At 38.9% G+C, this 26689-nt stretch overlaps 2 protein-coding genes across 2 annotated transcripts; one reads left to right on the top strand and one right to left on the bottom strand.

Annotated features, from left to right (window-relative positions):
* Positions 1-1374: 1374 nt before the first annotated feature.
* LOC110919351 lies at positions 1375-1896 on the top strand. The gene has a single exon (XM_022163625.1). It carries the CDS (start codon positions 1375-1377, stop codon positions 1894-1896), a length of 522 nt encoding a protein of 173 aa, XP_022019317.1.
* A 1726-nt stretch (positions 1897-3622) lies between these two features.
* Positions 3623-5976, bottom strand: LOC110915864 (E3 ubiquitin-protein ligase AIRP2). The gene is made up of 5 exons (XM_022160606.2): positions 5366-5976; positions 4989-5139; positions 4830-4896; positions 4226-4457; positions 3623-4070 (listed from the first exon to the last, which is right to left on the bottom strand). The coding sequence occupies exons 1-5, from the start codon at positions 5428-5430 to the stop codon at positions 3860-3862; spliced, it is 726 nt and encodes a 241-aa protein (XP_022016298.1). The 5' UTR covers positions 5431-5976; the 3' UTR covers positions 3623-3859.
* Between the last annotated feature and the right edge of the window lie 20713 nt (positions 5977-26689).

A 26689-nucleotide genomic window follows, 5' to 3' on the forward strand; every position in this document is an offset into this window, starting at 1 on the left:
GAAAAAGGCATCCCTTGGCAAACCACATCTCTTACACTTGTCATCAGTCCACCACCACTACAACACCAACACCCACCACCATCATCCATCTTCCATCTTTTAGAGTGTGTAGTAGTCTTGGGATCCAAGATCGATCGTAAGAGTTTTTCTCAATCAAAGGCCATGCTTGGCTAAATCTCTTACATCACTTGGTGAAGACAAATCTTTTATCTCAACGAGTCTCCTACTTTTGAGTTTAGTTGTTTCAAAGGGATCAGATAGGGAGACTCGTTGTCTCCGTTTCTGTTCCTGTTAATTATCGAAGCATTGTCTAGCATTTTTTGCAAAGCAGGGCTCGAAGGTTGTTTCAAAGGCATACAAACACCTAATAACGGCCCAATTGTATCTCATCTTTTTTATGCTGACGACGCTTTAATCTTGGGGGATTGGGATAGGGTTAATGTGACGAACGTGGCTAGATGCCTCAAATTTTTTTACTTGTGTTCGGACCTTAAAATTAACCTTCACAACCTTTATGGGCTGGGGGTGGATAACGGGGAAATTAAAGATATGGCTAACGTAACTGGGTGTAATATTAGTAATATTCCGCTTTCGTACTTGGGTATCACGGTGGGGGCTAATATGAATAGAATTAGCAATTGGGACCCAATTGTTGAAATTTTTGATAAAAGACTATCGGTTTGGAAAGCTAAAACTTTGTCTATTGGTGGGAGACTGACTTTGATTAATGCGGTGTTGGAGAGTCTCCCTATATATTATTTCTCATTATATAAAGCTCCGGTCGGTATTATCAAGATTCTCGAAGCTAAGATAAGAAAGTTTTTTTGGGTGGGCTCTAGTGAAAATAACAAAATGAACTGGGTGGCTTGGGATTGGGTCACTTGGCCCAAGAAAAAAAGGGGGTTGGGTATTAACAAACTAAAAGAAGTAAATGAGATGCTCTTGTATAAGTGGGGTTGGAGATATAGGGTCGAAATTGATAGATTATCGAGGGAAGTGGTGGAAGCTTGTCATACTAAAAACAACCAAAGAGGCTTTTTTTCTTCCACTAAACGATAACTATACGGGTTTCTGGAGTAATATTGTGAAATTGATTTCCAAAATGAAGCTTAACGGGAAAAGTATAAATCGGGTGATCCTGGGTAAAGTGGGGAACGGAGATGATATGGGTTTTTGGTTAGACAACTGGGTGGGTGATCTTCCTTTTATGGAAAGATGGCCGCATCTGTTTGTTTTGGAGTCTTTTAAATCTTGTAGGGTTACAGAGAGAATGGGATCGAGACAAGGAAATTGTGATACACCTGGAACTGGGTTAGACAACCTGAAACAGATATTGAGCTTAAGGAATGGCAGGAGTGTCAAGACGTCATCAACATGGTGAGATTGTTAAATAATAAAGACGCATGGTTATGGGATGTTAACAGACAGAAGGGTTTATCGGTGAATTATGTGAAAAAAGCTTTAATTTTCGATAGGGAAAGAAGTCACCTCTCGAAATTCGAGTGGAGCAAATGGGTTCCAATAATATGTAACATTATGGCATGGAGAGGTAACTTAGACAGACTTGCTGCCAAAGTTAATTTGAAAAGAAGGAACATGGATATTTCATCGGTGTTATGCCCTTTCTGCGAAGAATATGAGGAAACGGTGAATCATTTGTTTACAGCATGTAGGTTGGCTATTCGGGTGTGGGCAGATATCAGTGCTTCGTGCAAAATTCAGCCGATCTTTGCTTTCGAATTAAAAGATTTAATGGATATTCATAATGCTATACAGAGTGGGAAAAAGATGAAGAAGATTATCCGCGGTTTGATTATTATCTCGTGTTGGTGTATTTGGAAAAGAGGAATGACTTGGTATTCAACCAGATCAGGAGAAGTTCGCAAGATATTTTGATAGAGATTAAGTCGAGAGGTTTTGGATGGATTAAAAGTAGATCGTCTTGTAAAATTATTAGTTGGAAGAATTGGTGTAAATACCCTATGTATATGTTGTAATTTGTCCCTTTGCCCGTTTGGGTCGGGGGTGTTGTTTTGTATTGGCCTTTTGCCTGTTTGGGTCGGAGGTGTGTTTTAATAAAGTTTTATTAAAAAAAAGGTAATATGGAATATCCACTTAAATAAATATCCACAACAATGCGTATCACGGTGAGAAGGGCACTCCCCTCTTAGGGGAGTCCCCTCTTTTACACACACCCAATCAGGTTATGCCACGTCAACTCCCCTCTTAAACTCCCCTCACATCCTCAATTTGATGGCGGCACTACTCTCTTAATCTCTCTCATCATCTTCTCTCTCTCATCAACTCCCCTCTATCTCTCACCCAATCTTCTCTCTTTCTCCTCTCTTTCTATGCGGTGAACCCTCCCCGATCCCCCTCCCCGATTTGCCTCACCGCAGGAATGCCGGCGATGTTCCCGCTCGGGGACTTGGGTCACCGCCCCACTCCCCGCATGGTGCCCCGTATACCCTCAAACGAGTCACAGGGTCTGACCAGATCCATTCCCTTACGCCGAAAGGCTTGCCAGTCTAAAGCCACTTTTCTATTCCAGCGACCCACCTGCTGCTGTCTTCAGCCCATGGGCTATGACCCAAACTTGAGAGATTTAAAAAAATCAATTATAAAACTTGCAAGTTGCAACTTGCAAGTCTTAAAATTCTATTTTGTAAGCCTAGGTTTTGGTTGAACTGACAAACACGATTAGCTAAATAGGTTTTGTTTGTGTCAACCTGACGGATTCATTGTTCGACCCGCTTAACTCATTTATTTATTTTTAAGCGTTTGTGTAATGACATATTGAAAACATAATTGCTTCAAAATATGAAATATATAAATTTGGAGATAGAGGGACTTGAACCCTCTTTGACTTTTGAAATCGACGAATTTTCCTCTTACTATAAATTTCATTGTTGTCTGTATTGTCCGCTCCGCACTTGGCTACCCAATGTTTACAGTGGGCACGATAACTAGTACAAACCAGAGGTGCGTCCTTTCCGGTCGGAGTTGATTGTCTTACATTGGTAGAGGAATCCTTCTAGAAAAAATTACAGTGTCCAAGAATCTAAAGCTCAATATAACGAGTTTTCTTCACATTGCAGCTCCATCTAAAGCTCATGAGATGTTGGATCCCGTCCACATGAGTCCATAAATCGACCCGAAAACTAATGTAGCAACATCATCATGAAGCTTAAAATCGAATATCCGCACTTGTGAAAGTTTGTGAGCAGGGGGACTTGCATGGGTTTGATGTGATGAGGATTGTTCATTTATAGTCACCCAAACCCCATACATCTAAATGCAAATTGGAGCCTAACATGTATGGAGTGTGTGGTTGATTCGAACTATGTATATTTTGTGATCTAATTTTAGTATATTTATGTGATCTTCCATTTGCCATGAGTTTTGGGCTTGTACTCATCTCTACTCGACTCATTTACATTTGTGCTTTTGTACTTTGTTCCCATTTGCCATAATGACGGGCTTGGACTCATCTCTACTCGACTCATTTACATCGTCCCATTTGCCAAACGACAATGATAAATTTACTCTCAAATTTCAGAATACCAAGATATACCATAAAATTAATATGTATGCAAGTTTGTGCATTCAAATCAAACCTAAATAAAATAAAAGAAGTAAATTATATACATACCAATCAAGAAAGAAAACTGTTCAAATCTTAAACAATGTACAACTTCCACAATAGTAACATCATTCTAGTTTCGGCCATCACTTTTCACTTGGAGAGGATACATCGAAACGCCCAAATCAAACAACAATTATATAAACAAATCGATAATTACCAATAAGCAAATTATATGCACAAATCAATAATGACTAATAAGCGACCGCATCGCCCTCATCGGTACCGAGGGTCATAAGAAATAGTAACAGGATCCACAACCACAAGAGGTAACTTCTCAATATACATAAGAAGCCTCCACAAATTCTCCCTTGCAATTGTGGATAACTCGATGACTTCATAGCGACAAGTGTAAATCCATAGGTCACCTGAGTTCACCCGTTTCAAACTATCACGGCAGAATGGACATGACTGAGATCGAGCACGCCTAAATCAAACCCCAAAATGTATATCATACACTTATAAACACCCTTTAGTTTGCAACATCTTACATGTGTGCGCTTAGAGAAAGAGGCCTTCATTTGAGAACCAATAATATGTACGTATAGTTACTTATATAAACAATAAACGGAGAAAACTCACCAATTTGTGTAGCACTTCATACACAAAGAATGGTTGCAATCGGGCAAGACAACCTTGGTACTCAATTCTAAGCAAATCCCACATTCTTCCTCGCGCTCGATTTCAATTTCGGATAGTTTGCCTTTGTTCATCTCATCTTTTTTGTACTTGGATGCACAAAGTTCCTTTTGTTTCCTATCTTCAATATCAGTGACCCCCCTTTGAAGTTGCAATAAAGATGGAAATATAACACCTATTCATGGGATCACAAAGTGAGGACCAATTAAAGCAAATAAAAGTTACCCATCTATGGAACTTTCATTTCAAACATCTCAATCTCCAACTACAAAAATTGACATGTATTCTATGAAAAGATGGGCCCATTTAGGCCCGCTTTAACAATCAACACATGAAGCAATCTACAACTATCATCCGGTGGTGGTACCATTAGAAGTCGCAATAGAATAGTTTTACATTCGCTTCGGTAGTTTTAATGAACACAGTTTATAAAGTCAAACTACAAGAGAATGTCAACTTCTACTTTGCAGAAGATGGATACCATTCTAATAGAAAATATGGACCCTTAAGCGATTTATTTACGAAATAAAGATTGAGTAACACGAACCATAGAATTCTTTGATAGTAGCTTTGCGCTCATGAATATACATGGTTGTCTTCCCATCCTCATACGCCTGCAATGGTGCAATGTCATGCATTAACAACTTCACATGGTTCACAAGATCAATATACATACATACATGCATATATACATATACATACATACCTTATAAATAAGGATTCTGAGTAAGCCAAGGGCACCAGCAAGATTACAATCACTCCATTGAACAAAAAACAGAAAGAAGTGAGCACATGGGCTGTATGATAACCTCATCTGAAGGCAACCACCATCATATTCCCTTGGATAATCTGATGCCCTGTTTTCATCCAATTTAAAAACCACTTCAACCAACAAAGAATATTAAAAACAAAAAAAAAAACATTAGAGAAATTTACAACAAAATCAACAAAACCACTTTCAATCTAAAAAATTAAATCATGTAAGAGCTCAAATTCAAATGTTTTTAACCCTTAATTCAAAAACCAAAATACTCAACTGAAAGGAGTTAGAGAGAGAAAGATGAGAGAGAGAGAGAGATTTACAGAGTATTGGCATGTTGAATATCAGCTTCAAGGGATTTAAGTGAATCTTTGAAAGACTTTCTCATGACCCCCCCTTCCTTCCCCTGTTACAACCAATTCCCATCAACCAAACCAAATCTTCTTCAACTTTTGCACCACCACTTTCACTTTCACCCCTCTAAATCAAATCTTTTTCAATTCTACAAACCAAATTCACCACTTTCAACCCTCAGAGTGAATCAAAATCCAATCTTTTTCAACTTTTCCACACCAAATTCACACTTTCACCCCTCAAATTCAATCTTTTTTTAACTTTTTCAGCATCCCATTCACCACTTTCACCCCTCAAACTAAACCCATATCAAATCTTCTTGCTTTTTAATCTTTAATCAACAATAACCAAACCCCACAAAAAATTTTGATTTCTGCTCTGTTTTCGCCCAAATACTTAGCTTAAAACAGAAGAAAAAAACAATAATTTTGAGAGGAATCTTGATGGGTTTTCTTTGTTCGGGAAGGGTGAAGAGTCTTCTTAACAATGGTGCCCCACACACACAGTGCCTTTCACTTGAACAGCACGCTTCTAGGTGAACTGATGAAGACTGCACAAGCAATGGTTCAAAGCAATGTACAAGTTTTGGTTCAGTATGTACATGTGTTGTAGGGTTGTTGGTTTGGAATTAGTGGTTAAGACTCTGGAAAAGAAATTATAGTTCTGCCGTCTTTTCTTTTTCTTTTTGGTAATTTACTAAAATGACCCTTGTGTTATAAAATTGTAGATATGTTATCCTTGTAGTTAGTCAAAAGCATACAACTCGTAAGATCCCACATAACGCACGATGAGGATAATGCTTTTGTTACCGACCCATTAACATAACATAAATGTGTGTTTATGACTTAAAGTTGATATATTTACAATTAGTATGTAAATACTAAATAGCAAGTAGACCCAGAGAGGTATGGGGATATAAAGAATGTTCGTCTTCATATATTATCGATGATTTTTTTATGTATTAGTTGTAGATAAGGCGGACTTCAAATTAAGCGTGTTTGAGTGGAAGCAATTCAGGATCGATGACATTTACGAAAGTTTTGACTTGGATTATACAAAAAATTGTGAGTATGAGAGACTTAATGTTACAAATTGTACAAGTCCCACTCATTTTAGGTTTAGGATGGTGGGACAAAACTCATCAAGGAGAATGAGTTCTGATGACAGGGGTAGCCCAAGACCAAATATAAATGACTTAAATATGTGAATGCTCAAAAGGCAAAATGGTTCAAAGGTTAAAAACCTGGGGAGTTGAGAAAAAGCAATGCGGGAACAGTAAAAGGTCACGTCTCTGGATTGCTTCACCAACTCACCAGCCGCAAAAGTAACGCAGGTCCACAGAGCACACTCTTTTATCCGCGGGTCAAAAGGCTTCAACCCCTGAAAAGGTAAGTCCCCCACTGCAAGCATGTTCACTAGTCAAACACATTCCTCTTTGAGTGATGTCTTCTCCTATAAATTAGACACTTCATTTACTAAGCAGGACATTCGGATCAGCTCAGATTCTTGGGGAATCTCTGATCATTGCTCTCGAGTACTTGCTTTATGCAAGTCACTTGCTTTCACATTCAACACACACATTCCTTTTGCTTACACATCCGAATCTGAACACACTTCAGATGAGGATCTTCAGCAAACAACAAAAACAATCTAGTGAACCTCTCTCCACGTCTTGTAAACGGGGGGGGGGGGGGCACGACCTGCGTTAGGCAAAGTTGAACCCTTCAACCCTTTTGCCTAACCAGCCCAACTACCATCCTTGGTCTATTATTTGTTGCATCAACAAGTTGGCGCCCACCGTGGGGCTACGCCCCTATTTTTCTTCAAAAGACCTAGTAGTGTAGCTCCATTGCCTTGAAATTACCATGTCAGAAAGTGGATCCCCAGGAGAAGTGAATCAGGTTCCAAACGCCTCTACCCCAGGTACTAGCCAGACTCATGTGGCTATACCAACTTCTTTTTCGACTCCGGGGAGCACTCCCGAGTTTCTCACTTTCAAGACTCCAACCCCATCCAGATCCGGGGTCCCTTCCCCTAATGTTGGTGTCTCTAGCACCCCCTCACATGTTGAACTTACCCCTGAATGGGTCGCTAACAATTTCCTTGAGTTGAGGTCTCTCCTCAACCAATATGTGAGTAGGGAAAGGGACAAAGGAGTGAGGATTCGTTTGGACTATGATGAGCCAGAACCAACACTGTCTCCTGGACCTCCTCTCCCTCCTTTTGCATCAAGGGATGAGGCGGGTCCCAGTAATCTTCCTCCAAACCCTAACCCATATCTATCCGCAAGGCCAAATCCTACAACATATCATCTCTTTTCATCCCGACCAGCCACCAATGGTGCTCCTTTGGGCCATGAGCTGACTATTGACCAGCTCCTACAGTCCCCAGTGACGAGTATTCCACCAACAACAACTTCATGGGAACAGGCCTTATCCGTGCTCCCCTTGGCACGAAGCGCCGTTATGAGCACTCCCTTGGTAGTTAACTGCTCAGTTGCACCTGGAAGCCTTCAAGGCTTCAACCTTATGCCTCAGATGAAGACCCAGATGATGGCCAACTTCCCGTGGCAACACTTCATTAATCAGGCACTGGCCACTCAAGGGAACAACAACAACGCGGGTGCAAGGGTTGAAGAAGATTTGGCCAAGCCTTATAAGCCAAGTAACCTCTCATGCTTTTCACAGCAAATAGCCGATTATGATTTTCAAACGAAGATTAAGATGCCATCCCACATCAAAATATATGATGGGACTGAAGATCCTGAAGACCATCTTCAGATCTTTACTGGTGCCGCAAGAATTGAGAAATGGTCAAATGCTGAATGTTGTTTAATGTTCATGCAAACCCTTGTCGGATCAGCCAGAATCTGGTTCAATGACTTACCTGCTCGAAGCATTCGAAGCTTCGATGACCTCAGCAAAGGGTTACTAGCCAATTTCTCTCAACAGAGGCGGTATGTTAAACATGCTACAGCGATCTTTCAGATCAAACAAAGAGATGATGAAAGTCTTCGAGAGTTCATAGAAAGATACAAGAAGGAAGGTCTAACATATGTGGGGGCAGACGAAAAGATGAGGGTGGCCGGTTTTATGAATGCCATTACATCCAAATACCTCACAACAGATTTCAACAAATCCCTGCCCAAGACCTTGGAAGAAGCTCTCGAAAGGGGTGAAGCCCACATCCGGGGAGAGGAGGCAGTAGACATTAAAGAACAAAGGAAAAAAGGATCCAGCTGGCGAGGTAACAGCCCAGCTAGAAAAAAGGGGAAACTTCAACTCCTATGACAGACGCCAAAAGGGTTCAGACCATCGAAGGTCTGAAGGCCGTAACCCTTCCAGCAGGGAGAAAGGCATAAGTTTCACACCTCTCACCAAGACTCCTCAAGAAATTCTCGCAATAGAAGAAGTCAAGCAAAACTTTCGGCCTCCTAGGCCTCTCCCCAAAAGCAGAAAGAATGAGAACTCCACACAGTACTGTGAATTTCACGAAGAAAAGGGTCACCACACAAATGATTGCTTCTAGCTTAAGAAAAGGATTGAAGAAGCTGTTAAGTCCGAGGAACTTGCTCACTTGGTGAAAGGAGTAAGGGACAAAATGGCTGAAGGAAAGGGCAAGGAAGTCAATATGGTGGATTTTGATGAAAGGGTTCCACACAAGAGGCAACGGTTGGAAGCTTGGGAGCTTCAGTGTGTTTGCTTTCCTCCAACAGATAAAGACCCTCTTTCAAACCCTCTTATGGTAGAAGCAACTGTGGGAACATTACAAACAACCAGAGCATACATAGACACTGGTGCTGCCACCGAAATCATGTTTGAAAAGTTCTTCAACCGTTTGAGCAATGAAGAACGTTCAAGGCTTCAACCCTCGGGGACCTCCATAAAAGGTATTGCCGATATACCACTTAAGCCTTTAGGGCAACTGACACTTAATGTTCGTTTCAGCGAAGGTCAGAAGGAAAGAATCCAACCACTCACCTTTGTAGTTATCAACATACCTTCAAACTATGATGTGATCATTGGAAGGTCGGGGCAGTATGCATTCTATATGGCCGTGTCTGTTGGCCATGGCACTGTCAAATTTCCCACCGAGAAGGGAATAGCAACCCTTCAACCTTCTCAGGAGGCCTACTTGGTTGAAGGTGAAAGTTCCAAAAGTGAAGAAGACAAGGAAGGCTAATCATAAATCCTAAATACCCTGAACAGGGGATAAGGGTCAATCCAAGCCTTTCAGAAGAAACCCTCTCGTATCTTGAAAAGTTGCTAACACATTACCGTGATGTCTTCGCTTGGTGTCCGGAAGATATGACAGGGGTCCTTCGAAGCATTGCTGAACATGAGTTGAGAATACCACCCGATGTCAAGCCTGTTGTCCAAAAGAAACGAAGTCTAGCCCCTGAAAGAAGCTTGGCTGCATGTCAAGAGGTTGAAAAGCTTGTGTCAGCTGGCATTCTCCGAGAAGTCAAGTATCAATCCTGGGTTGCAAACCCGGTCATGGTTCGAAAGCCAGACAATTCTTGGAGAATGTGTATAGACTTCAAGGATCTCAACAAGGCTTGTCTCAAAGATTGCTACCCGTTACCAGAAATTAACATCAAGGTTGATTCCCTCTCTGGTTACCCTTTCAAGTGTTTTCTTGATGCTTACAAGGGTTACCACCAAATCCTCATGAAGGAAGAAGATGAAGAAAAGACTGTGTTCCACATAGACAAAGTGGTCTTTTGTTATCAAAAGATGCCTTTTGGCCTCAAAAACGCTGGAGCAACCTACCAACGTCTTGTTGATAAGCCCTTTGCAAATCAAATTGGTAGAAACATGGAGGCATATGTCGAAGACTTGGTGATTAAAAGCAAGACGGAATATCAAATGCTCGATGACATCCAAGAAACCTTCAAGAATCTAAGGAAGGTCAACATGAAACTCAACCCCGAGAAATGCTCATTTGGGTTTGAGGAAGAAAGTTCCTGGGGCCTATTGTGGGAAAACAAAGCATTAAAGCTAATCCAAACAAGGTAAAGGCTGTTCTGGAAACCAAACCACCAAGAAGCAAGAAGGAGGTTGAAAGCTTAAATGGGAAGCTTGCAGCCTTGAAGCGTTTTACCTCAAAATTGGCTGAAAGGTCTTTACCCTTTTTCAAAACGCTCAAGGGTTGCTCTGATAAGAAGGACTTCAAATGGACTGAGCAAGCGGAAGAAGCCTTCAACCAAATGAAGCAACACCTAGCTTCCCTACTTAACATTGCAGCCCCAGAAACAGGGGAATTAATCTCAGTTTACCTTTCAGTCGCTGAAGAAGCAATAAGTGCGGTGCTCACCATTGAACGAGACAAGGTTCAGGTACCCGTTTATTTCTTCAGCAAAACTCTAAAATTGGCTGAAATAAAATATCCTCCCCTGGAAAAACTTGCCCTAGCCCTAGTTCAAATAGCTAGAAGGTATTTCCAAGCACACCCTATACAAGTGGTCACCGACCAACCTATTAAGAGTGTGCTTGAAAAACCAGAAAACTCGGGACGATTAGCCAAATGGGCAGTGGAACTAGATGAGCATAACATCACCTATGTCCCAAGAAAAGCCATCAAAGCCCAAGTCTTGGCTGATTTCATTGTAGAAGTCCCCAAGCAAACAGTCACTGAGGTAAACAAAGCTGCCACTGAACCCTCAGACCTTGAAGCCTGGAAGCTTTTTACTGATGGGGCTTCAAGCGTTGAAGGGTTAGGAGCTGGGCTCATTCTGATCAACTCAGAAGGGTTAGAATTCACATATGCTCTTCGCTTTGATTTTCAGACCACCAATAACGAGGCCGAATACGAAGCACTGATAGCTGGCCTAAGACTGGCTAAAGAGATGAAGGTCCAAAAGCTTGAAGTGTTCACAGACTCGTTGTTGGTATCAAGCCAAGTGAATGATAGCTACATTGCAAAGGAGCCCAACATGAAAAGATACAAAGAAAAATCAAAAAAATTGATGAACACCTTCCAAACATGTAGCATCAAGCAAATTCCCAGGTCTCAAAACAAGAAGGCAGATGCCTTGAGTAAACTCGCGTCTCTCACTTTTACTCACCTTACCAAGAAGGTATTGGTAGAAGTGTTAAAAGCTCCGTCAATCGATGAGTTGGAAGTTCAAGATGTAATCACCGAAGAAGATCCAAATTGGATGACTCCGATCAAGAAATTACTTATAAATGGTGAATTTCCTGGTGATCAAACAGAGGCTGAAAGGATCAAGATCAAGGCAAGGCAGTATATACTACAAGGTGAAATCCTCTACAAAAAGGGTTACCTTGCACCCTTGCTAAGATGTGTTGGTCCCGAGCAAAGTCAGTATTTGGTCAAAGAGATTCATGAAGGTATATGCGGAGCTCATTTTGGAGCTAGATCGGTGGTTGCTAAACTTATGAATCTTGGGTATTTTTGGCCCTCAATGCACTAAGACACCACTGAGTAACTAAGGAAGTGTGATGCCTACCAGATTCATGCACCTGTCCCAAAAAGCCCCAAACATGATCATGTCCCAATAACCTCAGCATGGCCATTCTATAAATGGGGGCATGGACATTGTCGGTCCATTCCCCCCAAGCAAAGGTGGAGTAAAATTTTTGTTGGTGGCCATAGATTATTTCACCAAGTGGCCTGAGGTTAAACCACTTGCAAAAATCACGGGCAAGCAAGTCATTGACTTCGTTTGGGAAAACATTATTTGCCACTATGGATTGCCGGGAGTACTTGTCACCGACAATGGAAAGCAATTTGCTGAGAAGCCTTTCAGCGTTTGGTGCAAAGAATTCAGAATCAATCAGGTTTTCAGCTCAGTGGCTTACCCACAGTCAAACGGTCAAGTTGAGAGGACGAATCGAAGCATAGTGAAAGGTATCAAAACAAGATTGGGAAGGTATGAAAGCAACTGGCTTGAAGAATTGCCAAGTGTTTTATGGGCCATTAGAACAACCGAAAAAACAAGCCACAAAAGAACACCCTATAGCTTGGTATTTGGGTCCGAGGCTGTGATTCCAGCTGAAGTAGGAGTTGTAACACAACGAATCGTCAACATGGATCCCGAAACAAACAAAAAAGAGACCACGTTGAACTTACAACTCCTAGAGGAAGCACGAGACCAAGTCGCAATTCAAGAAGCCAAGTACAAGCAACGAATGGAAGCCTACTACAACAAGAGAGTCAAGAACGAACGCATCAAGCCAGGAGACCTGGTGCTTAGAAACAATGAAGCTAGCAAAAAAGAGAACCAAGGAAAGCTCGGCCCAAAATGGGAAGGTCCGTATACCATCCTTGAAGCACATAAGCGCGGATCTTACAAGCTAGCAGACTCAGAGGGTAAAAGGCTTCCAAGGCATTGGAATGGAAAAACCTTGAAAAGGTTCCATGTCTAAATGAGAAAGATTGGTTTGTATTTCACAAGTTACATTTAAAGAGTTGCACTATGAACACCTTTTGTAAAAACAATATCTCTTGAATGAATAAAGTTGTTTTATCAAATTTGTCTTTCTATCCTAAAATCGGGTTAAGAATCTAGCAAAAAACTCCATGGCAAGGGCCATGTAAGGGGATGAGCTCCAAGGCCACATTGCTCAATAGGTTCAAGGGTTGAATGGACCTATATAAGGGGTGAGTTCCTAAATCAATACAACTCCATGAGACTTATTATCAAAAACAAAATTGTCTCATAGACAGGTTTGAACAGCCTACACCAAATGTTCCTTAAGCCTTAGAAAGATAGCCAACAAACAGGCTTACGAAATCAAATAAAGACAACAAAAGAAATAGGATAGGTGCTATGTCTTCTTGTTAAAAATACCAAGGCTAAGTGACTGCAGCACTGAAACCTTTAAGGTATAAAAAACATAGAGACAACACAAACTTGACAAAGACAAAGCTACAAGAAAAAAGAAATAACCTAAGGAACAATGCAACAACTTGAACAAAAAGTTATAAAAACTCAAAGATACAAACCAAGCAAAGTCACAAATTCAGGAAGCCTTAAAGGCTTCAAGGTGCATACGTGACAACTCAAAACCTTAAAGGTTTAAAGGCTTCAACCTACATACGGGATTGCCAAAAAGCTTAAAGGCTTGAAACCAAGCAAGCTGTCTTAACAAAATAGGCACAAGTATAAAAAACACAACACAAATAGTTAAGTATAGTAACATAACAAAGAAAGCCTTGAAAGACTTTCAACCATCCAAGCATAAGTTAAAACAAGTCCTAGTGACTTGTAAGTTCAGAAATTGTTCAAACGGCCATACAGGCCTAAAACACAACCACACAACAGGAACCTTAAGGGTTCCTGCAAAACCTAATATTGTTCAAAGTTAACATTACAAACCACAAATCGTTTTTCAAAGTGCTAAGAAGGCTATGAATGTCCATCAAGCATCGGAAGGAGGCTTTGAAACCCCAGAACTTTCACCTTTAGCCTTCTTCACTTTCTTTAACTTTTTAGCCTTCATACCACCATCACCACCTACCGCTGAAGCCTCCAAACTTGCATCATTTGAAGGATCAGGCCCTCCCGAAAGGGTGTCATCACTATCCCCAGAGTAAGATCGCTTCTTTGAAAGGGAGCCCAGGACTTTAGAACAGACAAAGCCTTCCGGTTTTAACTCCTGCAAAACAGTAAGAGGCTTACCAAAACAAGTAGAAACTTGGCTAACATACGGGTAAGTCAGCCTCTCCATCTGTTCAACGGAACTCTTAAAGATCTCAGAAGCTTCAGGACGAAATAAGGGAGACTTTTCCAGAGGATGCCCAGATTCATGTAACTTGTAGCCAGCGATAAGACCTTGATGTTTCCCTAAGTTGAGCAATTTAGTATAAACTTCACCAAGAGCGGAGTTGAACTCATTGGAGTGAAGCAGGTAAGTAACAACTTGTTGGAAACCTTACTCAATCAACCATTGGTTATCGCTGGTAGCCCGGGCAACCAAAGCCTTCAAACCTTCCTTCTCCTCATCAAAGGCTTTCTGCTGAATAGACAAAGCCTCCCTATCTGCTTTTAGCTTCAACTGGTTGGCCTCAAATCTTTTCTTAAGATCACCCAACTCAATCTCATGCCTTCTGGTCAACTCACCAACCTTTTTGACCCAGGCCTCTTCCTTCTCAGCAAAACAGCTTATCTCTTACTTCATCGCAGCCATCGAAGATTTCATTTTTTTTTCTTCTTAGAAAATTCTTCATATTCATGCATCCTCTTCCGAAAACGAGCCACTCCTTGAGGAAGCATGGCAGCAAGGTTGCAAGTGCTCAAAATCATGCGAGACAGCATCATGTCATCATCCATCTCAGCAATGGTGTCATGAACCGAAGGAGGAGCAATATAGCTTAACACATCTTCACAAACAGCAGCATCCTTGAAACTATCATCAACCTTCACCGACCAACTAGGCACATACACTTCATCCGGATCAAACCCTTCAACGTCCCTGCTCGAAGAACCTTGAACAGGAGTAGAGATAACCTTCTGGGTCAGGGTCTTCTTCTTCCCATGAATAACCAATTTCTTTTCCTTCTCAATACCCACTTCAACACCTTGATCTCCAGAAGCCTCAATATCATCACTCAACTCCACTGGTTCAGTAGAAGTGGATTGAGGAGCACACTTGAGTAAACGGCGAGTAGATCGACGGGTTGAAGTCTTGGGAACAATAGGCTTAGAAAAACCCTTCACATTGGAGACACTAACATACCCAGTACCCTCAAACCTTTGCTCATCACCTTTAACTACAACATTCTCATCAGGAATAACTGGAACATCCTCAAACGCAACATCAGAAGTTTCGTCACTCTTGATGAAATCTAGTGCAGACATGACTGCAAATAAGAACAAAGCAAAAAAGCACATAAGACATAAATTAAGGAAAACACAAAAAGAGTAAAAAAGAAAAAAGCATACCCGTGCCATTCTCATCAGAACCAGATCCTGATTGGCCTTTTCCCACACTTTACTAACCCCTAACAAGACTAGCAAATGTTCATGAAAGGGACAAACCCTTGAAGGGCACTCCCGGATGGCTTTGAGAAAAGCGTCATTCAAATCGGATTCAGAGGGTTCTGGGTCATTGAGAACAACATCCAGGTGCCTCCACACCATCTTGAAAGGGACAATAGAATCAGAGACCCAGAAAAAATGGTCCTTCCAGGTACCAAGGGTGGTAACCATGGAAGAAATAAGACAAGCATCAACCTTGGATGTTTCAAAGGTGAACCAATTACCGTTTTTGGCCAATCGGAAAAATCAAAGAAAAAGCAAAAGTGAAGGATCATAACCAAGGGCACGACACAAAACTTCGAAATGTAAAACCCTAGCCATGCCCTTTGGATGAATCTTACCAAAGGAGACTCGGTAATACTCCAATAAATTTAAAACAAAGAGGGAAAACGGATAACGGAGGTTCGAAAACTCAAAATGACGACAATAAAGAACAATAAAACCAGCCGGGCATTTGTCAATCGGAACATCACAAGCAGGAGCAGTTGGTTTAAACTTGGTCCCAATACCATATTCCATACAAAAAAATTCTACTTCTTCCTGGTTTAATCGAGAAAAGGATTTTGACAAATCCTTACGAGCACCCATTTTGCTGAAAGTAAGAAGAAAACAAGGAAATAGGGAGAAAACCGGAACTAACCTGAAGACGGAAAGAAAAGGCAGAGAAAAGCTTGAAGGGAAAGTGAAAAAATTATTGTGAGTCTTCAAATAAAAAGGACAATGATCAAAATAAAAATTATAATAGTTATTAAACCACTCCCTGCAAAAAACCGCCGACCTATAAACTGACACACATCAATCAAATCAGTTGTCAGGTTTTTCAAATTTGAAAACCTCAACCGTTTCCAACCCTTCAAGCTTTGAACCCTTGAAGCCTTTAAGTAGTAAAAAACATGTATAAAAGTCAGAAGTCTTTGAGCTCATTTTCCAAAAACCTCTGACTTGGGGGGCTGATGACGGGGGTAGCCCAAGACCAAATATAAATGACTTAAATACGTGAATGCTCAAAAGGCAAAATGGTTCAAAGGTTAAAAACCTGGGGAGTTGAGATAAAGCAATGCGGGAACAGTAAAAGGTCACGTCTCTGGATTGCTTCACCAACTCACCAGCCGCAAAAGTAACGCAGGTCCACAGAGCACACTCTTTTATACGCGGGTCAAAAGGCTTCAACCCCTGAAAGGGTAATTCCCCCACTGCAAGCATGTTCACTAGTCAAACACATTCCTTTTTGAGTGATGTCTTCTCCTATAAATTAGACACTTCATTTACTAAGCAGGACATTCGGATCAGCTCAGATTCTTGGGGAATCTCTGATCATTGCTCTCGAGTACTTGCTTTATGCAAGTCACTTGCTTTCACATTCAACACACACATTGCTTTTGCTTACACATCCGAATCTGAACACACGTCAGAGAAGGATCTTCAGCAAACAACAAAAACAATCTGGTGAACCTCTCTCCACGTCATGCAAACGTGGGGGGACCCCACGACCTGCGTTAGACAAAGTTGAACCCTTCAACCCTTTTACCTAACCAGCCTAGCTACCATCCTTGGTCTATTATTTGTTGCATCAACAAGTAACAAGAGAGTGTGTTTGTGGTATATTAGGGAATCCTACGCCGTCCATCCACATAAGGGATCCTGGGACAAAGAATATCTGTCCTCAAACACCATAGTGTTTTGAGCTCATTATTTGGATAAGAGAACTCAATAGTTATACGTGTTTAGGTAAGACTGTGTGAGTAATTTAGAATGAGTGACATCCTAAGAAGCTTTCACTCGGATAATCTAATACAAATCCTTGAGCTTCTAGTGGGAAATGGACAATATTAGGGCCACATGCTACACAATTTATTAGTGTCTTTGTTTTAGAGTGAATTGTTGCTTATGATGTTTTTGGTTAGTTAGAGTTGTCTATTGAGTTGTTACCTATGGCTTTATAGTCTAGTAGCATTTTGGGGTGGGAAAAGGTTTTGTGACCAATAGGTTCTGGGTTCGATTTCCACAAAAGAAGTTTTTCTCATATTTATTGAGTTTTCTCCTGAATTGGTGTATTGACATTATGCCTAGTGGAGATGGGTATAATCGGATGGTTCCGCTGATGGCACGATGATATTCCAGTGGTCTGTCAATAATCCAAAATTTGTTGTTAAAAAAAGTCTATTGAGTTGTTACGTAGGTAATTACCACATAAAAACTTTTTTTAATGAGGCTGGAGCATTAGTTAAACGGATAAAAGGGCTCATAATGGCCTTGATAATGAATGCTAAATAATTTTTTGTAAGATTTTATTTATCATGTTTTTCTTAATAATTTCTATTTGTAATTTTTTTATTTTAAACATAGTAGGTTAACCGATGACGTATTGTCTAAATCCATGCTGTCCTTTTTTTTTTTTTTTTTTTTTTTGCAAACGTTGAGTTTTCTAAAATACGTATGTTTATTTATTTATTTTCAAGCAATTTCACAATTATATAAGTAAGAATAAACTTCTTTTTAAGAAATAAATATGGCAATTTTATTAAATTCAAATTATCATATACTCAGTAGTCGATCAATGATCTAAATTTACCATTTAAAAAAAGTATGTTACTAAAATTGTAAACTTACGTTGAGTTTTTAAATTGTTGGATCGTTAATAAGGAAAAGAATATATTAGTACGTTCCGTTTTTTTATAGAAAACTTAGGAGATTATCTTAGCCATTAGATTGTGTATTATGGTATATTCAAGATAATCTTTTTTCTTTTTTCCAATTTCTCTATTTTTTTTAACCTTAATAACTCTTTTATGCGACCTTATTTAAAAAAATGAACAATAAAAACGAGTGTTTTTTAGAGTTAAATGTCATTTTCGTCCATGTGATTTGTTCAATTATGCCAGTCCACGTCAAATTTCAAATTTGTACCATTTTCGTTCCCATCATTCTTGAAACATGTTAATTCCGTACAAAGAAACTAAGGTTGAATCTAATAATTGGACAAACCATCGTGACGAAATGGCAGTTAACTCATGTTTTTTAAACGGAATTGCCACGTTTCAAGAATGTAAGGGACGGAAATGGTACAAATTTGAAATTTGACCTAAACTGACATAATTGGACAAACCATAGGGACAAAAATGGCAGTTGACTCATGTTTTTTTAAACGGAACTGGCATGTTTCAAGAATGTTAGGGATGAAAATGATACATATTTGAAATTTGACCTGAACTAGTATAATTGGACAAACCACAAGAATGAAAATGGCAGTTTACTCTTATTTTTAAAACTAGCATACTATTGCTATACTTTTGAAAAAAAATCGAAAACCCAGATGCGTAAAGCACAATGGATAACAAAACACACTATAACACAATAAACATTAAATTAAAACACAATTCAAAAACGTAATGGACTAAAACACAATAAAATGTGTTTTAGCATTGTGTTATAAAACACAATGGAATAGAGCACAATAAAATTTGTTTTATCATTGTGTTATAAAACATAATTAAAAAATTCAATAGACTAAAACACAATAAAATGTCTAACTCTTTGTTTTTTAGCATGCCCATTTCATTGTGTTTTGGCATGTCTAGTTCATCGTGTTTTATCATGTGTTTTAGCATATCTGATTCATTGTGCTTTATAGAGTTATGTTTTACAAATTGACATAACCATGGAAACATTGAGGTAAAAAACACAATTGTGTTTTATAAATTCACTGTGTTTTACAGTTGCTTTTTACAAACATGTTTTGTTTGTGTTTTACAAATCCATTGTGTTATATAATCAATACGAAAATCAATCAATCAATAATGGGCATATCATTCGCTCCATTGTGTTATACAATTAAAACGAAAATCAATCAATCACGTACATCATTTTTACAAAAACACTGTCTTATACAATTGTATACTAATAATAGATATACTAAATGAACAGTAAATTTGTTTTAAAGATTTTTAATATGTGTTATTTAGTATTATTTAGTGGTTTTTTACATGTGTTATGTGGTTCTTTTATATATCTTTGACCGTGGGGTATGGTGGGGCGGGGGTTTGGGGCATTGGTTGACACGTGGACTTCGAGCCCCCCGCTGGTGAGTGAGGTGACGTAACTGATGAGTTGGTAAATTTCCAAAGCTTAACGTGTTTAATTTTACCGATTTATATGAAATTGAGTTTTAGAATACACTACTTTGAGATGATTTGTATTTTGCAGGCCTTGACATGTTTAAGGTGTATTTTGGAAGCTTAATGGAGCTTGGGAATGAAGTTAGGAAGAACGGGAGCGAAAAACGGAGCTAAACGGCGAATACCGGACAAAGACTTCTGATACCGGCGTCCCAGACGCCCAGACCAGCGTCTCAGACGCTGGTCCCCAGCGTGAATTTGGGGAAAACTTTAGTTTTGAACCCATTTTCGACGAGGCAGTTACACACACTCCATTCTAGACTTCCAGAGGCGAATTGGAGACATTTTTGAAGGTTTCATTTGATCCATTATCATATTCCATCAAGTTTTGAAGATTAATCATCAACCATGAGTGGCTAATTTCTTCAAGATCATCCCCGGGTGAAAGGTTGTGAGTTTTCTAGGGTTTGCTTTTTCATGCTTTGGTTTGATATAAACATTTTGTAATCTTTTGATTGAAATTGTGCGGATTGATTGTTAGTATTGTTTTGAACTCGAAATTGTTAAGATTTTCTTGCATCATTGACATTGAGAGATGATTACTACTATGAGTTTTGATTCGTGCTAGGGTTTGTTTATTGTTCTTGATTAATAAAGCATACTATTGTCTCATACTATGATGGTTATCTTGCACCGGTTGCGTATAATAGACGATTGTTGATGTCTAAGATTAGGTTTTCAATTTACAAACTCAAGAAATCATTGGTGTTCATAAAATAATCAAAGCATTCATGTTAAATAACTCTAGATACTTATTAATCCGAAACCCGGGTGTGATTCGTTTTCTCATATATTATTCTTAGCTAATCAATTAAGTTTTGCAATTTTAGTTAATAAACCGTTGTTTTGGATAATAACAATTTGTCGGTTCACTCCGACTCTTTTTAAATCAAACAAACTTATAAAAAGTTAGTAAACTTCATAATCACATTGTACATTTTTGTAAATAATCTAACAAGTCGAACATGTCATGTGATACTGACCACATGCTCTTCGTGGATACGATACCCGACTTACCCTAGCTACCTAGGTTTAATTGGGATTTTGACTGATCGGGACGACACGGTCACGTCAAAATGGCGCCGCTGCCGGGGAGCTAGTGCGCTTAGTATTTCATTGCTTGTTCGATTTTAGTTTAGTTTTTCTTTCTTATATATTCGTGATTTTACTTCGGGTGGTCGAGCTTGTTTATGCAGGTACATGTTTTGCAGGTACCATCTTTCAATATGAATTGGGTAGATGATGATCCGTGTGAGTGTTGTGGAAGCGGAGAGCATTATTTAGAAGATTGCTCTGTTTTCTACGAAAAAGTTCAAGCCAACAAGGATCAGGAAGACTACCTCAGCGGATTGTATGAATATAGGAGGGCGGACTATGAAGATTTCAATGGTCCATCCTCATATTATCCATACAATAATCCACCACCACCACATTATCAAGAGTACTACTACGAACCCGAATTGCCACACTTCTCAAGTTACCGGGAGGTGTATGATTATTATTATAATGAATACCCTCAACCAGCATACGAGGAACCTCAAGACTCAATAAGTTCCAAATTTGATGCTATCATGAATGCTATGAGCACTCTTACTAATTCACATCAAGAGTTCAAAGCCGAAATAAAGAAAGAGTTTGAAGTAAGAGATAAAGCTCATGAAGACTTGGCAAAGAAAGTGGGTCATCTCGCCGAAGAATTGGCTCAATTTAGACGAGACCAAGAGGTGTTGGCTAGTGGTACAATGGTGAATGGTGATGTGGTAGACGAGGTTATAGAACTTCCGGAGCAAGAAAATGAATATTTGAACAAAGAGGAAGACATAACGCCGCGAGACAGGTCAGAGCCAAAAGAAGCCCACGTTCATATCGATCCCTCTTCCATACTTATCACTCCAACCAACAAAGTTGGGGATGAAGGTTCGGGTATAAGGTTTCGAAGGGTGGTATTGCAAGACATTGGCCGGTTTGGTAAGAAGCAACCCCGAAGTTGTACATTACGCATGCCGAATAGAAGAAAAAGAGAGTGGATTCGGCATGCCAACTACCGAGCATATGTTGGAAACTCGGTGGGCAAATGTGCACTTCGACCACCATGAGAGGCAAATCAAGTATGATTGTTGAAGAGTTTGTATTATTTTCGTTTTATTATTTTTTTCCTAGTTAAATGAACGTTGTGGGTGTGTTCCCTATATAACCCTCACGAGACCTACTTGTCCTCTCGAGCTATCGGGTGGTTTAAAAGGGCTTGTTGCATAAGCTAAATGCAACCGTGATTACTACGAAAGTGAGTTAGGTTTGTTGTTATTGTAAATTATTTCTCCACATAAATCAAAGTGAATTAACGTATGACTTGGTAATATTTTCATAAAAGTGGTAGAACTAGATAGCTAATAAATTTTAATGGTTGTGAGAAGCATGTTTCTACACAAGGGTTAAGATTTGTAGGTACATTATGTTCGTGGGACGACCGCTTTCTTGAAGAGAAGAAGAGCACACGATGAATGAGCTCCAAAAATCAGGTGCATATGTTCCCTTTTTACTTTTGATTTTTTTTAGTTAGCAAATAAGTGGATTGTAAATTGTATTTTATTTTCCGTGGTGAAATTTTGTGGAGATTAGCCGTGTCACAACCCTTGTGCGTTTTAAAACTCTAGTTCTTACACATTGAGGACAATGTTTGCCTCAAGTGTGGGGATGGGGGAGTTCGTAAAAGTTTTTGATTTTTGACCCATTCATTTAAACACTACACATTGAGGACAATGTTTACCTCAAGTGTGGGGATGTGGGGGAAAAATTTCAAAAATTTTTCAAAATTTTTCAAAAATGTCTTTTTTGAAGCGATCTAAAAGGCACAAGTAACTAAGTCAACGAGGGATGGCATAACCCATTTGGTCTTTTGTCATGGTCAAGTTCGAATTAATAACATGACGGGTATTTAGCGGGTGGTTATTTGGGAATAATTCGCCTAAGAAACTAGTACATTATGCATATCACATACCATACCCTTATACGTGACGTTTTGAGCCACTTTAATATCATAGATTTACATATACATGTTTCTTTGTTTGAGTGGACCACTGGTCGCGTATTGTAGAACTTGCAACTTTTGATACGTTCAAGACCATAGACTGAATACAAGCACGAGAATGATTAAGGCGTTAGGTAAACCTTTTTCTTTTACACCATTTATCCATCCTTACCCAAATAAATCCCCTAGTCGCCCACTTTGAGCCTAATCCTTTCGTTTGACCAACCCATTTAGCCCATAACCGTTAAACCTTTTCTTTTAAACCCGTGTGATAAAAATTCGATTGTAGGATTATTTGTTTGTATAGTTGTGTTTGCAAAAAAAAAAATAAATAAAAAAAAATAAAATAAAAAATCAATCAGAAAATGTTGCTAAAAAAAAGAAGAGGAAAATTGTTGAGAAAAATACAAAAATATGACGTTAGTAGTTGTTGAATAAAACGCTAAAGTTGTTGCCTTGTATTTGATGTTTATAGTTTAGTTTAGTTTAGAGTAGTCGTTTGTAATAAAAATCGAATTTTTCATCACCTTAGCCATTTAAAAAAAAAACATTCTATTCCATACCCTTAACCTAGCCCCGTTACAACCCTCCAAAGACCTTTTGACTTGTGCTTAGTATTCGTGTTCAGTGGTGGAGAATGATTGAGTTGCAAGCCTATGCGGGTACGTGTTCTAATCGGTTGAGTGATTATTTCAAAAGCGCTAATGCATCAATTATTAGCCAATTTTAAACCGAGTGGAGAGAACATTGTGAGGGATGTGCATGATTTATTGGTTTCAAGGGCGGGTTAATCTTGGATAACCATTTTATATGTGATTATTCACTTTACCGTTAGATATTTTGTAAATTGTAAAAAGTTTGAAACGGGTATGACTTTAGATCTTAACCTTAGTCTCGGGAATGGGACGTGTGTTTCTCGTTCGACCCACGTGAAAGTGAAAAGCAGATTTGCTTGAGGGCAAGCAAATGACAAGTGTGGGGATGTGATGGGTTTGTAAATTTCCAAAGCTTAACATGTTTAATTTTACCGATTTATATGAAATTGAGTTTTAGAATATACTAGTTTGAGATGGTTTGTATTTTGCAGGCCTTGACATGTTTAAGGTGTATTTTGGAAGCTTAATGGAGCTTGGGAATGAAGTTAGGAAGAACGGGAGCGAAAAACGGAGCTAAACGGCGAAAACCGGACAAAGACTTCTGATACCGGCGTCCCAGACGCCCAGACCAGCGTCCCAGACGCTGGTCCCCAGCGTGAATTTGGGGAAAACTTTAGTTTTGAACCCATTTTCGACGAGGCAGTTACACACACTCCATTCTAGACTTCCAGAGGCGAATTGGAGACATTTTTGAAGGTTTCATTTGATCCACTATCATATTCCATCAAGTTTTGAAGATTAATCATCAACCATGAGTGGCTAATTTAATAACACTAGTTAAAATAAAATCAGTCAATTAATAATGGGTATATCATTCAGCTTCATTGTGTTATACAATTAAAATGAAAATGAATCAATCAATAATGGGTATATCATTCAACAAAAAAAAAAAAAAAAAACAACAATTACTACCATCAAAACACACCTTCTGAACTCATTTCTTCTTCCTCATACTGTCCATTTTTCACTCGATCCTTCTTATTCTTCTCCGCCATTTTCCACTCGAGATCCTTCTTATTCTTCTCTGCCGTACATCTACTCTTCTCCATTTTCCACGAGGGTCGGCCCCAAAGGAGGGCTGGTCAAAACTTATTAGGCCCATGTTTTCTAATATTAAAATTAACCTCATAACTTATTGGTTGTGCCCAAATATATATGATTGATGTATTAACGTAATACATAATAATAACGAGTTAACGTCAACCCGCGCGTTGCGGCGGGATATTAATTAAGTCTTATCATTACTTAAACCATTGGTGGGAGAACTTGCTCAAATGCAGCGATTTAGTGCAAGTGAATTAGGTCAGATGTGAATAAAATTTGAAGAATATAAATTGCTTGATTTTTAACACATATATTTTTTGAGTGTTAATCGTTATACAAAATGAAGATGTTCTTCATAACATACTGTTATTCTCCTTTGCGTACATGAATTTGTTGTCAAAGGAATTTTAATGCAAAGCTAAATTAAGATGTAAATGAAATTACACAAAATGAAGATGTTCTTAATATCATACTATTATTCTCCTTTGCATACATAATCTTTTGTTTAAACATAAGAGACCAAATCTCATACAACCCAACAAATTTTTTCGCAAACATGTTTCACGGCCAAAACGATGAAATTAAAAACCATCATCATCGGAAAAGTTTAATCCCGGCGATTTCCAAGACAATCCGGTTTTACGCTGTGATGAAGGTGATCACACAACTCTTTCCATCCCGCATCGTAGCCTCTTTACCACGGTTAGCCGATCCGAAGAGGATCCACTCGGAATCAGACTCGTTAAATCAAGTGAAACTTTGAATGAAATTGCCGCCTTACTCGAGCGTCGTAACAATCTAAGGAGAGAAAACGCGTTACATCATGCCGCCGAGGACAAACGACATGTTACAGTAGGCGGTGTGTCGCCTGGTCGAAGTGTCGCCATTGTCTTCCTCCACTTCTTGCCGTTCTCCGTCGTATGCGAAATGATGACGATGTGAATAATCCGAAACTCACCAATGCATAATTTGTACAAAGAAAATGGGAACAATAAATGAAATATCAAATAACAGTGTATCAAAGTGTGTATACTTAATACCAGCGGTCAATTTGTCATCGGAGAAAGTGTTAGAAGCATGCCAGAGGGAGAAAACGGAGACTTGTTGTTGTGTGTGGGGTTTCTGATTTCTAATTTTGGTCTTGTTCTTGTGGTTCTTATTCTTCCCATTTGAAGTTTGTGTAATCTGGTTTTGACCATTGACTTTGGATCATGCATAATGCGATGTATGGATTAGTTCCATTTAGCATGGTGGCGGTTATTTAGTAAATAAAATTCACACCCCTTTGTTTTAGAAAGCAACACTCGTTTCATAATTATATTTTCCTTCAAACCGACACCTCTTTTAACTAATCCATTTAAGAAAGCGGCGCACCCCTTTGTTTTAGAAAGGAGCACTCGTTGGTTTCGTGATTATATTTACGGGACGCGACTTTTAATCAAAATATCAGCTGCTAATTGTATGGATATATAATAACTAATGGTTGCGATTTTTTTAAGGGTGTTTAGTTTAAAGTCTGGGACTTTTTGTAAGGGATGTAATTTATTTAATAGTAATTTAAAGAGTTGTGACTTTTTGAAAGGGTATTGATAGATTCAAAAGTTATGACTTTTTTTTTAAAGATATGATATATTTAAAAGTAATTCGAAGGGTTGTGACTTTTTGAAATGGTATGATAGATTCAAAAGTTGTGACTTTTTTCAAGGGATGCGATATATTTAAAAGTAATTTGAAGGGTTATAACTTTTCAAAGGGGTGTGATCCAAACCATTGTTTATAATTATTATGTAGCAACATGAAAAGTTGTGAGTAACATGAAGTAAAGGATGTGACTCTTAAACAAATAGGACATAACCTAAGTTACTAATTGTATAAGGGTATAATAATAATAATAACAACAACAACAACATTTAAAATCATTTAACCAAACTGAAACAATAGCGACGACATCAACTGATGTGACCCAACCCCAACACACTGCCCATTGGCCGCCACCACTATTGACGGTCATCGACCACTAGCCACCCACCAAATTGTTTTATCTAAATACTTATGTGTACTTAACTGTTATAACTTATTTCACTTTTTATTTGTTAATTGCATACGGAAATTTCTTGGGTCTCCTTGAAAAGTTGAAAGTGTTTGACCCAATTATCAAAGAGGTGATCAAACAATTTGTTATCAAGAATGTTAGGAGAGCTTCACGAATACTTGGGTTTACTATTGCGTGATGTTATCATACTATGATTTTGCTATAACGTTAATTGTCATTTAAGAAAAAAAAACTAGTTTATATAACTCGTTTGGGTTTAAAGGCCTTTTTTTTACTCATACATAACACTTGAATCCTTTGGTCCGAATCTATCTTCCACCATACCATACCA

Source organism: Helianthus annuus, chromosome 16 (assembly GCF_002127325.2).
Source record: "Helianthus annuus cultivar XRQ/B chromosome 16, HanXRQr2.0-SUNRISE, whole genome shotgun sequence".
Classification (NCBI taxonomy): Eukaryota; Viridiplantae; Streptophyta; class Magnoliopsida; order Asterales; family Asteraceae; genus Helianthus; species Helianthus annuus.